This window comes from Amphiura filiformis, chromosome 11 (assembly GCF_039555335.1).
Source record: "Amphiura filiformis chromosome 11, Afil_fr2py, whole genome shotgun sequence".
In the NCBI taxonomy this organism is placed as follows: domain Eukaryota; kingdom Metazoa; phylum Echinodermata; class Ophiuroidea; order Amphilepidida; family Amphiuridae; genus Amphiura; species Amphiura filiformis.
The window spans coordinates 26,121,096-26,136,326 of NC_092638.1; the positions used below are offsets into that span (position 1 = coordinate 26,121,096).

At 34.5% G+C, this 15,231-nt stretch overlaps 1 protein-coding gene across 1 annotated transcript in view; it reads left to right on the top strand.

The window, feature by feature from the left end:
- Positions 1-15,231, top strand: part of LOC140163591 (uncharacterized) — a 47,839-nt gene that overhangs the window by 19,313 nt on the left and 13,295 nt on the right. The window contains exon 3 of the mRNA XM_072186905.1: positions 10,063-10,183. Within this exon, the coding sequence (XP_072043006.1) occupies positions 10,105-10,183 (79 nt within the window). The 5' untranslated portion in view covers positions 10,063-10,104. The remainder of the gene's footprint in view (positions 1-10,062; positions 10,184-15,231) is intronic.

Genomic DNA, 15,231 nt, shown 5'->3' on the forward strand with positions numbered 1-15,231 from the left:
AGCTGTATTAATCAAGCAGGACTGTCAAGAGCTGACTGAGCCCAGGCAGTAAATGAAAAGGGCCCTTTAATCTTTAAAAAGCGAAGGTAAAAATTAAATGTTCCACCAATGTGCCTACCAAAGTGGTCCTCTAAGGGACCGTTCACAAACAGAAAAATTCACATATCTTTTCAGACCCCCCCCCTTTGAACCTAAAATTATTTTCAGGCCCCCTTTTCTTTCAAGCTTGTCGGTGAACTTTAAAAAAAAACCCCTTTTGCATCTCATTTCGCGAAGTTTTCAGGGGAAAAATACCCCCTTTTTTAGCGATTTCGCAAATTATTTGCCCTTCGACAATACCCCCTATTTTTGCTCAAACGCGTTACGCAAACTATATTTCTGATATACCTTTTTCTGGCAAAAATGCGTAGGCTGTGTACAATGCACGAATTGCACTGGCACAGGCATTTGGTTTATTCTGCAGACTGGATCATATTAAAGTTAATATTGAATAGGACCGGGAAGTAGGAGGACTTGTAATAATATTGAATTGCTTCTCTGATAAAAGCATTATAAGAGAATTAATATTTCGATGAAAATACCCTTTTTTTTCAATTTTGCAAATCGTGGTTTGAAAAACACCCTTTTTTGTGTTTTTCTCGAATCATGTTTCTTCATCTGAAAATACCCTTATTTTGTGAATACCAGCGAATGCATGGAGTGCAGGGGCGGGGTTGCAGGCCACTTAAGGCCTGTGCACCAGCGAACACCCTGTTACCCCTTTCCCTTTCTCTATGTCAACGGCACAGCTTTAACCAAGTGTAGCACCAATGCAACTAGAATAGAGTAGCAGTTAAGTAGGCTAACCCTAACAATTTTATACCCAACAGTTTTTAGGTTTAATATTACCGTAATCAATCATTTTGTAGTGCAATGATTCCCAATCAATGACAACCTGTGTTCTGTTGGCAATATATTTAGGTTGAATGATTACTCTCTTGCTATTTTTGTAGTGAATAGTATTTTGTGTTTGAGTTTGAAATTTGTGATTTTTAGTTCTGGAGAACTTCAAACCCCATCAGCTTGTGTGAAAAGTGCAAAAATGGGCACCTTTTAGGCTAACCCACATACAGGCATTTAGGTTGAATGATTACCCTCTTGCTATTATTGTGCTTAATAATATTTTGTCTTTGAAGAATGAAAAAGCTGACAAAATGGGCCATTTTTCGGTATCAATTTAAACTTTTACAGGTGCAATATCACTTTATGTAGAGCATGGACAGGCGCAGATGCAGGTTTTAAAAGGGGGCCCAAAATTGGTTAACCCATAAAACATTTTCTGATGGCCAACGTGGGGGAGCTTGAGGGGAGGGGGTTAAACTGGCCCCAGACTCAGGAATTGGGAGCATGTTTCAGGGTAGATTTTCAGAAGGATTTATATGTGGGAGCAAGTAAAACAAGGACAAAGAAAGATATAAAACTAAAGCAGTATGCAAAACATAAGAGAACAAAAACTGAAGTAGACAAAAATAGAACAACAAAAAGGGATTATTAAATCTATAGAGTTCTGAGAAAATCAAAGGTTTTTTTTTTTTTTTTGGATAAGGATTGTTGTGCTTTTATCAAGTTCATTTTCTGCCCTCCGATAGATACTACATGTGTTGAAGCTTAAAAACTGGTTTGGTTTCATTCTTTTATTCTCAATATAGTTTCTATGTATTTCTTTATTTTTGGACATATTAGTTGATTTGACCAATTTTTAGACAACCTTGCTTAGGTCGACTTGTCCCGTCAGAATCTGCAGATGACTCTCCAAACAATCCAGTTAATCTGCATGCAGATATCCTGTCTCTCTATTATAGTATCCTCCGAAAACCACTTTACCAGAAAGTGTTTATTTCAAAATAAGGTGCACCTGAAAGAAAGACAATGTCCAAACAAAAAAAAAACAGAAAACTGCATTTAATACCTCTTTTTGAATTTGTGTTATTTTGTGAGAAAACAGTCATAGAAAATTTTGCACATTTTTCAAACACCACCAATTTAGTTCATGTGCAATTTCCAATATATAACATGTGCCCATCCACCACGAACTGGTTGTAAAATCAGCATTTTACATTTTGAGATACAATCAAAAACAGTATATGGATTTATATGTAAAATATACTAGGAATTTGACCTTTGATGAACCATAACTTCACTTTCAAATGTCTGATGAAGCTGGTTGAGGTGTCATTTTAAAGCTGAAAGTGCGTTCTTTCAAAATCTGCAATAAACAGAAAATGATCTAGAGCCGACTTAACTACAACTTTGTGGTGGATGGTCACAAATAGTCTACGAGATGCATGCCAAATCACATATTTTTGAGTTTATTCTGCCTTCTGTCATGTAAATCAATAACACTGTGCCCCATATTTCCTCATATCTTTGTTCAAATCATTTTTTTAAGGAAACTGATTTAGAATTTCATGAAGGTGGTAAACAAATGCAAATTGGATGATTCATCAGCAATTTTTTTGGATGATGACTTGGGGGAACTTTGCACTGCTGGTTTTGCATGTCACTCTTTATATCTGCAAAATTCACAATGGTTCAGACTTGGCTTGTTTAGATCTTTTTAGGTTTCTATGTACATTTGTGGCATGATAAGTTTGATTCTTATCCAAGTCTATTCTTTACTCTTTTTGTTTTGTTTTCATGCAACAAGATGCAGTTGATTAATCTATGACATTTAACTCTCAAATTGATGGGTATAGACATGAAAGTTTAGTGACTTTATGTTTTAAAATATGAAAGTTTTACTCATGTTTATCTTTGATCAGTCATTATTAATTTGTAATCACAGACATCTTACAGGACTTTTAACAACATAGCTGTTTTAATACATACATGTTAGTAAACTCAGTTTTCAAAAAATGCCCCATGGAGAAGATTTTGTCACATTTGTGACACAATCTGGTCCATGTAGTAAAAAAAACAATAAAATACATAAGGAAATAGACATCACATAACTGAGTATGCTAGACCTTTGGTGTTTTCAGTATGATAACCTAATGTTTGTATATGGTAAAAATTATTGTAGTTACTCAGTTAGCTTCAGTTTTCAAAAATGCTTATCTTTTAGCCCCATGGAGCAGATCGTGTCACATAATTTTATCATTTTAAATTTAGCACTTGACATACACAAATTTGCTTCTTGTTAAAGGTTTAATGGCAGCTTTCACATACTGTAAATATTAATTGAATGCTTTAAGGGATCTAGAATGAGCGTTTATGGCGTTTCGGCAGTATTTTTGTGAGACATGAGAGCACCTCAGGCGTGTCGAATTGCATTCTGAATACTGAAGCATGTATTTTTGATATCAAATAATTTTCATTTTTTGAAATTCACGATATAATACAAATTTTATGACAAATTATTAAAATTTGATATTTTTCAAATTTTTGATATAATATAACAGTCCTCGAAATAAATTTGATAAATCTTATGATATATTCTTAAAGTGTACCGGTATGTAGCTGAGAGGAAAAGCCGACGATCAATTGAAAATTTTAACCTTTTATATTGAAGATATGGATTTTTTTCACCTAAAAGACCTATTTTTTTTTTGTGTTTTGGGAAAAAAATCCATATCTTCAATATGAAAGGTCAAAATTTTCAATTGATCGTCGAACTTTTCATCCCACCTACATACACTTTAAGTATAAATCATCAGATTTATAAAGTTTACTTCAAGTACTGTTAAATATCAAAAATATCAATTTTTAATGATTTGCCATAAAATGTGTATTACATTGCGAATTTCAAAAATCAAAATTTATTTGATATCAGAAGAACATTCTTTGTATTCAGAATGCAATTCGATATGTCTGATGTGCTCTAATGTCCCACAATAAATACTGTCCAAACATTCATACCCCTTCCCTTAAGCAGACATGATTTATTGGGTATTTATTCCAGAATCGTGATGTTTCAAACTATGTTCAAATCATAAAAATAGAAATATTATGTGTATGGAAATTGGCCATTAACATGATAAATAATGATGATGGTTCCAACCAATGTTGTAATTTATTTATTTTGTATTTTTTGTATTTTTTGTATTTATTTTTGTATTTTTTTTTTTTTTAATTATTATTTTTTTCCCAATGTAGTAATTTTAGCCCTGATACTTGTGGATATTGGGCAAGGTGATAATAATACAGTTTCCAAAAGTCTGTTAGATCAGTTCATGTTACAAATAAGAACAGTGGCAGCACTTGGTGAGGGCAAGGAGACTCCCCTCCCAAGTATTTTCTTCTCCCCACTTTTAAAATAAAAACACCTAAATTATGAAAATTTCCACTTTTTGCATTAATTTTGTGCAAAATTTGTTGACTGCACCCCCACAAGTTAACTTAGTCCTCATGCCCCCCCAAAAAAAACCTCTGGTGCTGCAGCACTGAATAAGAAATTGACACCAGGCTTGGGGAAGGTGTTCTGACAATCCAAATATAAACTTAGTCCACCTCAAATTTGTGATTTACATTACTTAATTCACCTCGGATGACTTTGATCTGACATTCAACATTTTCGCGATTACACCAATCATATCCATAACAATTTAACTCTTACAACTTCCTGTCAACTCTCTAATTTAAAACTCTAAATTTCTGTCTGTTTGCCTTTTCTGTCTTGTACCATTTAGTACACTACAGTTTGTTACAATAATTATTATTAAGATAAGCAAACATTGCTGGGTAGATAACAGGATTTAGTTATTTACTTACTCCAATCATGGAGGTAGTAGCTAGTACTACCTCCATGATCCAATCATGGCATTAACGTCAATTTTGGTCTTCAGTGTTTTAAAATACAACAATGTAGAACATGTATAATTAGTCTGCCGTGATGTTTGCATACAGTTTGCCGCCCAATTGTGCCACCATATTGCAACTTTGGCAATAACCGCTATATAGATTCTATGGTAATTGGCAAACAAAAGCCATCAGTTTAAGAGGCCTCGTTAATTGATCTTATCAATATGGACCACAAGAGTCTCATCCCAATGGCATAGTCCAATAACCTCAATTACATAATCATAGTGCAAAATTTGACCTCAAGTTGCAGAGTATGAGTTTGTGTACCCAAATTTTCAAATGATGAATGTATAAATGTATTAGGGTTTAAGAACTGTTCCCATGATAGATGAGCATGTTGTGGATCCTAGTGTGTGGTCAAATGTCACCGTCTATCGGGTTCTAAGGCACACGGTAAACTGGTTGAACGCATACAAAGGTCAGGATTTATTTGGTGTTTTTATAAGTCCTAATTTTGTATTTTAAACAAAGAATATACACTCACCATTTTATCCCGTGCATATCAGAAAACAATAATAAAATAAAATCCAAGCAAATTGTGGTTTTATTTCTGAGCTGGGCATAATTTTAGCAAAACAATTGCGAAGTCAATCTAGCAAGAGTGAAATTAGAAACTTTTCACAAAGTCATGTTATATGGTGGCGCCTCCGTGAGGGCGCCCCAAAAATCAGACTATACTTCTCGGTAGTATAAAGACTAGTAAATGTCAAAGCTTATTGTTTTGTGGGATTTATTTTCCTGTTACTCTGTTAAAGTGACCAATTGAATAGCCAACAAAAAGATTCAATCACAAAGATTAATTTTTCAATCTTCTGCGATTAGGACAAATCATTTTTGACAGAATATTCAGTCAAATGATTTGAATTCTCAATCTTTTTATCAATTTAAAGGAGTGATTTTAGTTTTTTAATGATTACAGTTATAAACAAATCTTTTTTTCCATTGAATATTTAGTTGAAAGAGTCGAAAGGATTGATTTTCATTATTTTCAATCTTTTGCTGGCTGAACTTAAAAAGGGACAAAATGTAATCCTTTTAAATTGTAAAAAGATTGAAATATTCACTCATAAAAAGACTGAAATCTCATAACAACCAAATACAGTGTATGTCATTGCCAGAGCATATAGGAGTAAGATTATTTGATGGTGATATTAGTATACAAAGAGAGCAAAAGTCAATCGGTATTTAGATTGATTCCAATCATCAACCGTTAAGGGGTGGGGTATGGACGTTTGGACAGTATTTATTGTGGGACACTGACATTAGAGCACATCAGACATATCGAATTGCATTCTGAATAAGACGAATGTCCTTCTGATATCAAATAATTTTGATTTTTTGAAATTCACAATGTAATACACATTTTATGGCAAATGATTAAAAATTGATATTTTTGATAGGATATAACAATACTCGATTACTCGAAGTAAACTTTATAAATCTGATGGTTTATACTTAAAGTGTATGTAGGTGGGATGAAAAGCCGACGATTAATTGAAAATTTTGACCTTTCGTATTGAAGATATGAATTTTTTTCCCAAAACACCAAAAAAGATTTGGTCTTTTTGGGAAAAAGTCCATATCTTCAATATGAAAGGTCAAAATTTTCAATTGATCAAACTTTTTTATGCTTTATAAAATTTTTCCGCCCTTTTTTATTTACTAATTCTTTTTACCGCCCCTTCGCTTTTTGCCGCCCTGTTTTTGCAGCCCTTCTTCTTCCACCCCCTTCATTTTGGCCCCCCTGCTTTTACCCGGGGATGGCGCCCAAAGCCCCCAAAATATGCTCATGCAGAAAGACATTCTTCGTATTGAGAATGTAATTCGATATGTCTGATGTGCTTTCATGTCCCACAAAAAATACTGTCGAAACGCTCAAAACACTCATTCCAGATCCCTTAAAAGATTGAAATATTTTAAGAGAGTACAATATTGAAGACAGCGTAGCAAGATTTTATGAGGATCATTGCATACAGGATGTGAATATTTTAGTGCAATTTAGCCACACTTTGATTGCCAATGGTTGTGTCACATATAGTGAACCAACTTGACATATAATCTGTCATGCTAATTTGTTGATTAAAGACCCATTCAGTGATTTGCTCATCCGGACGATCGCTAAAAATCATCAAAATTCAGATTTTGGTACCTTTGTCATTGTCATAGATGTGTTAACATAGCCTGATGGTTCTGTCAAAAGCTGTGTATTTAAGACGAAATAAGGCATTTACATGAATCTGTAATTTGTATACTATAAATTAACTACATGCATTTGAATGGGGGGAGGGCTTCAACTTTGTCAATAATGCTGATTTCTTTTGTTTTTTGTGAACTTTTTCATTATATTTTTGAAAAATACCAAATGACAATTTGAATGACTTCACTTTTAAGCAATTTATAAACAATTTTAAATTTTTTACACTTGCTCTGGATTACTGAATGGGACTTTAAGATGTGGTTGTGTTGAAGAAGATATGATCAGATATTATTTTTAAATGGGGTCTCATTTAGGAGGGAAGCAGTGACAGTGCCAGAATTTTTCCAGGAAGTGTGTGGAGCCTTGGGATCACTCATTACGTGACTTGCTACATGCCAGCATCCAAGCATCAAAAAGGGTATAATTTTTAGCATAGGGCAGCATCCCAGCAAACACAAAAACGTTTTAAAAACGTTTTAAATAAGCTATATTTTGGCTTTTGGTTTAGGTAAAACGTTTTAATAACATTAAAATGTCGGGTTATATAAAGGTCATGATAACGTTTTAAAACGTTTTGTATGAAAAAAAACACACTGCAACAATATTTTTTTAATGTTTTCAAAAAATGTTATTTTAAACTATTTTTGCCAACATTTTTGCCAAATATTTTGTCAATACTTTTAAGTATTTAAAAATAACATTGTGTTAAAATATTTGAACCCAGCAAACACAGAAATGTTCTTAAAATGTTTTTTTCAAAACCTTTTAATAACATTTAAATGTCGGGTTATATAAAGGTCATGAAAACGTTTTTAAAACGTTATTGAAAATATTTTGGGCAAACGTTTTTTGCAAAATATTTTTTCAACCCCAAAATAACATTCTGTTTAGAATGTTTTGTATGAAGTTTTCAAGAATGTTTTTGGAATGTTATTAAAACGTTTTTATACCTTTTATATAACCCGACATTTAAACGCTTTCTGTAAAACATTTTTGTTTGCTGAGCAGTAGATTATCAAAAAAATGTTTTTTAAAGTTATAAAAAACGTTTTATACTCTTAATATACCCTTTATATAACCCGACATTTAAATGTTTTCTGACAACCTTTTATAACCTTTTGCGAATGATGTCGAAAACGTTTTGTGTTTACTGGGATCACCATGTTTTCCAAAAAGAGATGCTTTTGAAAAGCTGACAGCCAAAAGCAGAGACGTTTAGGACTGATTTTCGGTTGACTTGGAAGTTTAAAATGAATGGTGAAATTTAATTTAATGTGTTGTGTAAAAGAAGTGGTGTTTTTTGTACCCATGGTTTCTCTTTATCTTCTGCAGGAGATCATGAAAGTTAAAGAATATTATAGTTATAGTAATATTATCTATACACAATTGAGGGTAATTTTTACATTTAGGGGTACAAACTTGAGCTAACTTGATTGCCTGTGATATGTTTAGGGTGCAATTTAGAGATTGTTGGATGGAGAGTACTCGTGTGAGAGTGGACCCTCCCCTAGAGTCCGACGGAAAACGGAAAAAAATCACGGAATCGGAGGTACAACACGGAAAATTAAATTTTTGTATAATGTGACAAAAATTGTTAAAAGATAAGAGAAATAAATGTTAAAAACAATCATGAGTTTGTGTGTCAATTTTTATGATAAAAATACTGTTTAATAATACCGAAATAAAGGTATATTACCCAAACATCGTAATAGTCGGTATATTATCGTAAGGATATATATTGATCGCGATATTGAACACTTTATTGTGACATCAATATCATTGTTTATACATTTTAAGCTTTATTCATGACACAGATTTACAAATTTTACAACACAGATTAGAACACGGAAAATGGATTTTAGAAAATGGTAAACTTCGGACTCTACCCTCCCCCAGGTGGGGGGTGATATCTGTTGGTGCAACATCTGAAAACGTTCTTAGAATATGTATGTTTGCTTTTCGCTTTCATAACATAGTAAATAACCGGTTTCCTCTTGAATTAACTTTTTCAGTATATAGAGGAATCCAAATTCACACATTCCTACACCTGACTAACAGCCTTTAGTTGGGTAGCCGTCGGCTAAAATGCACTCAAAATGTGAAATAATTTGGCCTTGGCAGAAATTTTAAACTGCATTCCATCACGCGTTTACACCTTCTGCGAAAACACAGGTAGACAAAAGAAAGATTAAAGTTTACAACACAATACAGTTCCCTTCGACAAAACACACAGCTGGTCTATTCGCTGTTGAAGTGACATAATAATCGGATTAACTACACGCCGTATCTATGCATTGATGTACTTGCAAACAAAAGGACTATGTACATGAATAGATGCGACAGGATTACCTGCGGAATTATCTCCACTATATATATTATTAGCTATTATTCTATTAACCCTCCTCGTCCTTGCATCTTCTCTAAGTGTTAGGCGGCTTTTATTTGCACAATTGGACGCTCAAAACACCAGGTTAGTGCTAGCAGCTACCCAAAGATGTCCGACCAAATCCTGACCATGACTTGGCTTGTTGGATTCGTCTATATATTGTGAAATTTGTAAAGAACTTCAAATACTACAGGAAGATTTTGCAGGGATTAATTGTCACACCTTTTGCAACCACAAATTTAAAGCCATGCAAAAATATTTTTCACTTACAGTACATGTACTGTATCTTGATCTTAAGAAATACTCACAACACCTCCTTCTGGGTCAGATGAGAGTGCTTTCTGTAGATGTGGAACAGAGTTTTAAAGTGCCAAAATGATGGTGTGTTTTTTTTCAGTAAATTGATGTAGAGAACCACTAGCCAATTTGAGCTGAAGATAAACACAATTTATGCATTACTGTTTACAGTGCTTGTGTGAATTGAAAAAAAAAACACCATAAAACTTTACCCAAAATATCTCTTTATTAGACACATAAAGCTCCAACCTTTCATATTTTTCCCTAATTGATTGGCTCAATGGTTATTTATTATCACATCTGATGTTTTTCACGATCCTTTATTATATTTTGTTTACCACAGACTGAACATTGAATAACATCTGGCAAGATAGGGACCTACGCCATGAACTACAATCTGTTATGCACGACATGTGTTGCTCTTCTACTGTGCTGCAAAGTTGCCATTAGCGTCAACAAAAATGGTGAGTATTGCCTGGACCATTCCAGTTGAAATCCATACACCCCCTGTGGAAGACATGACCTTAATCTTCCACACAGGGAGTGTTAAATTAGGTACGGTAACTTTAAAGGAGAATACAAGTGATGAAAACATGTTATAAACATGGAAGAAGAATAGAGCACAAAGTGCGATGGAATTGCAACTCCGTTCGTCGACGTGAGGTCAGTGACGTCAACACTTGCAACATGTGGACGTAGATGGCAGCAGCATTTTTCTGTCATTAGCATAAGTCTCCACAGCACTACGCAGTAGGCCGTAGGTGGCAGCAGCATTTTTCTGCAGTTTTCAGTAGGCTATCAGCACAGGGTAATACACAGGGGAAGCCGACGCTGTCGACATCTTTTTGTATTGCGCTAGTATAGAAGTTGCAACGGCCTGTTATAAACATAATTATTGAACACATATGCACTGGTTTTACTGAAAACGGAGCAGCATTTACCGTAAAATTAAATAAAATGTGTCTGTTCCAGCCCGTGATATTAAGATTTTATTTCATACATTTCAGTGTGGGTACAGTGAAGTCGACATGCTCACAAATCAGGGGGAGCGCACATGACGTGCCCCCCCACACACACACACACTAATTTTTGCAGAGCAGTGCCTGACTTTGTGTGGGCGCTGAGCCGCGGTAGTGGCTGCCCTAAGTTGAACATTCCTGGATCCGCCCCTGCAAAGGTTTTGAATAGCTATGACATCACTGTACCCGCACTAGAGCGTGAAGCTATCCGGTGCAAGACTTAAATACCACATGGTGGGAAACGGCACATTTTATTTGTCGTTGTGGTAAATATCATCCCGTTTTCAGTAAAACCAGTGTATATGTGTTCAATAATTACGTTTATAACAGATTAAAGCATATGTTTTCATCAGTAATATTCTCCTTTAATTGAAATTCACACCACCTGCAGTGGAGATTAATCCCTAACACTGTTCCATGCTTTTTGCTATCAGAAGTTCAAGAACAAACAAAAAAGGAGGGAAGATGAACAAAGAAGTCACTTGGCACTCCCGGGATTCGAACCTTAGACCCCCCCCCCGCGTGCCAAGCACACGATCACCGACTGGTAGCCACACGGGTTACGCTGCCCCGGGCAGCGATTCCGTGAGCATATAGCACTTAGGGTGATTGCGTCATCGCAGATCCTGGGATTCATGCATGCGCAGTGGTTTCCATCATGGTATTTATGGGTGTTAGGGTTAACATAGGGTGATTGAGTCATCGCAGACCCTGGGATTCATGCATATGCAGTGGTTTCCATGGGGTGTTAGGGTTAATGCCAGCAGGTGTGTGGATTTCATCTGGAAGAGCCCTTGTTAATCTGTGATGTGACATGATTTGTGACCGTACACCATGAATGAGCCATAAAGTCGGCAAATTGTATTCTGAGTTACAGTGTAAAATGTGCATGAAGCTCGTATTCATAGGTACCTCAATTTGGTTCTACATGTATCTCATTTTGATAGCGCCAGTCCAACACCTTTTAAACCAACCAATAACCCTATTGATGAAGAGGATAATAAGCTTCTACCTATGTCTATAGAATTTTTAAATAGCTCTATAGTCTTTGTTTGCTTTGGCTAAATCCTGTTCAAGTGGTGGGTTACAAAGCATTGTATTTTCTCTTGGTATGTTTAACCAACAATGAGAGGACATTCCTGAACCTCATTGACTTGGGGATGATTTGAAATGACTGCCAATTATGACTGTTTGATATTTATTACCAACAATGTGGAGCACATAACCCCGCTTCTGGATATCATTTGAAGTCAAATGATAAACCATTTTAAAGCTTATATATATTTTCTAAAACAAAATTGACCATGGGCCGACTTTACGGCTCATTTGTGGTGCACAGTCACATTTGTGATGGGATGTTGGTCCATGGAACCAGGCCATAGGCAGGAATCGTAAAACTTAGATACAGACAAAACAAGGAGCAAAAAAAAACCAATCAGATCCGGTGGAAGATTAATGGATTTCAACTGGAATAGCCAATTGATAACTAAGAAATAATTTGTTGAAAAATCCATAATACAAATATGGGTGGCACGCTGGACCCTGATCATGAACAAAATTTACAAAGAGAGAAATTTGAAAGGAATACAGGAAATAGATTATCGACCCCACAGAGAAAGCTTACATGGAAAATTGCCAAAAAAGTAACAGGTGTTTGGACAAAACTACATAAAATATGAATCAAGTCAAATCAACAATACAACAAATAGAACCAGGAAATAGAACTTTATGGAAAATTTAATTTATGAACAGTAATTTTCACGCTTTTCTTGCACTACAGTGTGGTCGAGGGAGGGGTTGGTAAATCCCCAAGATGATTTGGTTTTCTAGCTCCATCTTTCCCAAAGAAATTTCACCCCCTTCCCCTCCTTAAAATCACCCCAAGAAAATAACAATAAATAACTAAATAATGTAAAATTGAAAATTAGCCTGTTGCACAAAATTTCAATTGATATGATAAAATGATGCACACCAGAATTTTTTATCTTTGTCCCCTGAGACAAATAACTCTGATACGCCACTGAACAAGCATGTAAAATATTTGGACCCCTCCCTCAACTGAAAGAATTTTTACAAAGACCACTAGGGTTGTTGTCGTCTTGTCGAGTAGAATTTTCATTGTCTACAATCGTCAAATCCGACGTGAGCAAGTTGTGGACAAAGCAATACATCAATAAAGTCAAAATATTAAATTCAGAGACCACATTATGTGTTGTTTATTTACATCAAAATATGTACTGTCAATTGCATGTAATCATATCGGTAACTCACTATTACAAAATAAAATCTATTAATCCACCCTATCATTGTCATTTTGCTCAATTATTATTTTCTTTTTATACCTAGAAGTTATTTCATGATTAATAATTGTAATCTTAAGCTTATCTCTAATATTTTTAATGACTAGTCTTTGTCGACAATTAGTCCATACTTGTTGACAATCAAAAAAATTGTCAAAAAGTTAGGGAAAATTGCTTTGTCAACAATATACAACCCTAATGACAGCACAGCTTCCATGCAAATAAAAACATGCAAATAATATTCTTTACCCACAAATCTATATTCAAAAACTCAAATCAGGAGTAGTTCAAAATTGACAAGTGTGAAAAATTAAACATGCAAAAATAATCACTTCTATAATACTGTATATTTGGATATTTTAGGTGGTGTTTTTTTTCTCAAGATTATACTATTCTGAACAATTTTTTTATGTTTTATTCACGGTTTTCAAACACAACACATACCCTATGGATCCGAAATATTTTCACTGCTTTTTAATTTGTGGCTCTGAATATACAACAAAAAGCAGAAAGATGATACATAATCTATGATTTGAATTGGCTTGATCTAAGATCAAACCAATTCATATCATAGATTATGCTCAAATTAAGATTGATTACATTGTACTATAATGATTTTCTACACAAAAAAACCTACAAAAGACAATCTTTTTAGAGATTCACCGCCGGGTTCATGTGTATTGATGCATGGCAGCAGTAGTTTATTTTAAATGTCATGATGTGAAAAGAAGCAATTCTGTGAAATTTGGATAAAGGATCCTTATGGAGCATTGTACAAAATGACACAAAAACTGTGAGACTGGTGAACTTGAACTTGAATGTGCTATTCCATCTAAAATCCACACTCCCCCTGTGGAAGATTTTGGAAATATCTTCCACAGGGGGAGTATGCATTTCAAATGTAATGAACACATTAGGCAGCTCCTTTAGAATTTTTTACACCCTCTGAGAAAGATTCAACCTGAATCTTCCAGCGTGAGGGTGAGTTTCAAATGGAGCTGCCTAATGTGTTCATTCCATTTGCAATTCATACTCCCCCTGTGGAAGATATTTCCAAAGTCTTCCACAGGGGTAGTGTGGATTATAAAATGGAATAGCCTAATTAATTCAGTAGTTGTGTTTAAAGAGCTATTTATGTTGATTTTGAATGTAGCCTATAACATGTAATATAATTATGTGACACGATAGAGCGCCAAAGGCGGCAAATTTGAAACTGAGATAAAGGTAAAAATGTGGAGTAAAAAAACAATAAAATACATAAGAAAATAGACATCAAAAAACGTCATAACTTTAGAACCAAGTATGCTAGACCTTTGCTGTTTTCAATAATTGATAGCCTATTGTATGTATAATGTAATAATTACAGAAACTCAATTTTCAAAAATGTCTCCTTTGGCCCCCATGGACCAGATTGTGTCACATATTTATTATGTTTGCCTTGTTGTGCTTTCACTGAGCATGGTGAGTGAATGGAATAGACATTAGGCTAATAAAAGTTGATTACAAGTTTTATGTAACTGCCCAGCACCCAAATCACATTTTCATTTTTGACCAAAACCTTCATTATTTTCATGAAAAGGCCAATTATCTGCCCTTATGATTTGAGCAGTTTGTCTTAGTTGTAGGGGCAGGGGATGTAGTCAGTAATGAACATTTAGGTCCGTATGCACAAAAGGGATAGACTGAGTTTAAAGTTAGACCAGGTCTAAGTGGAATTCAGTTTAACCAAGAAATATATTTTCCTGTGTTCCAAGATGAATTAATTTGGTTTGTTGTTGAACTTTACACTTGAATCTTTAAAATTAGCTTGTCATTTTATGAAGAAAGTGTGATTAAATGCCCATTTCTGACAGAAGTAAATTCCACTTAGACCCGGTCTAACTTTAGACCCAGTCTAACTCTTTTGTGCATACAGACCATAAGGATCCGCTCATCATGTTTTTGGTGATTATAAAAAACTGCTTTTATAATAACAATTGTCATATCTTCCTAATGAAGTGTAAAGCGCTTCAGACTCCGAGTATTGTATCGTACAATATTGTATGTACAATATATACGTTATTTAATCTATTGCCATTCTATTTCCAGTAATGTTTAAGTTCTAACGAATGTTTGATGACGTAAAATCGATAATATGTTACATACAATATCTAGCAGAAATATATTATCGATTTTACGTCATGAAACATTCGT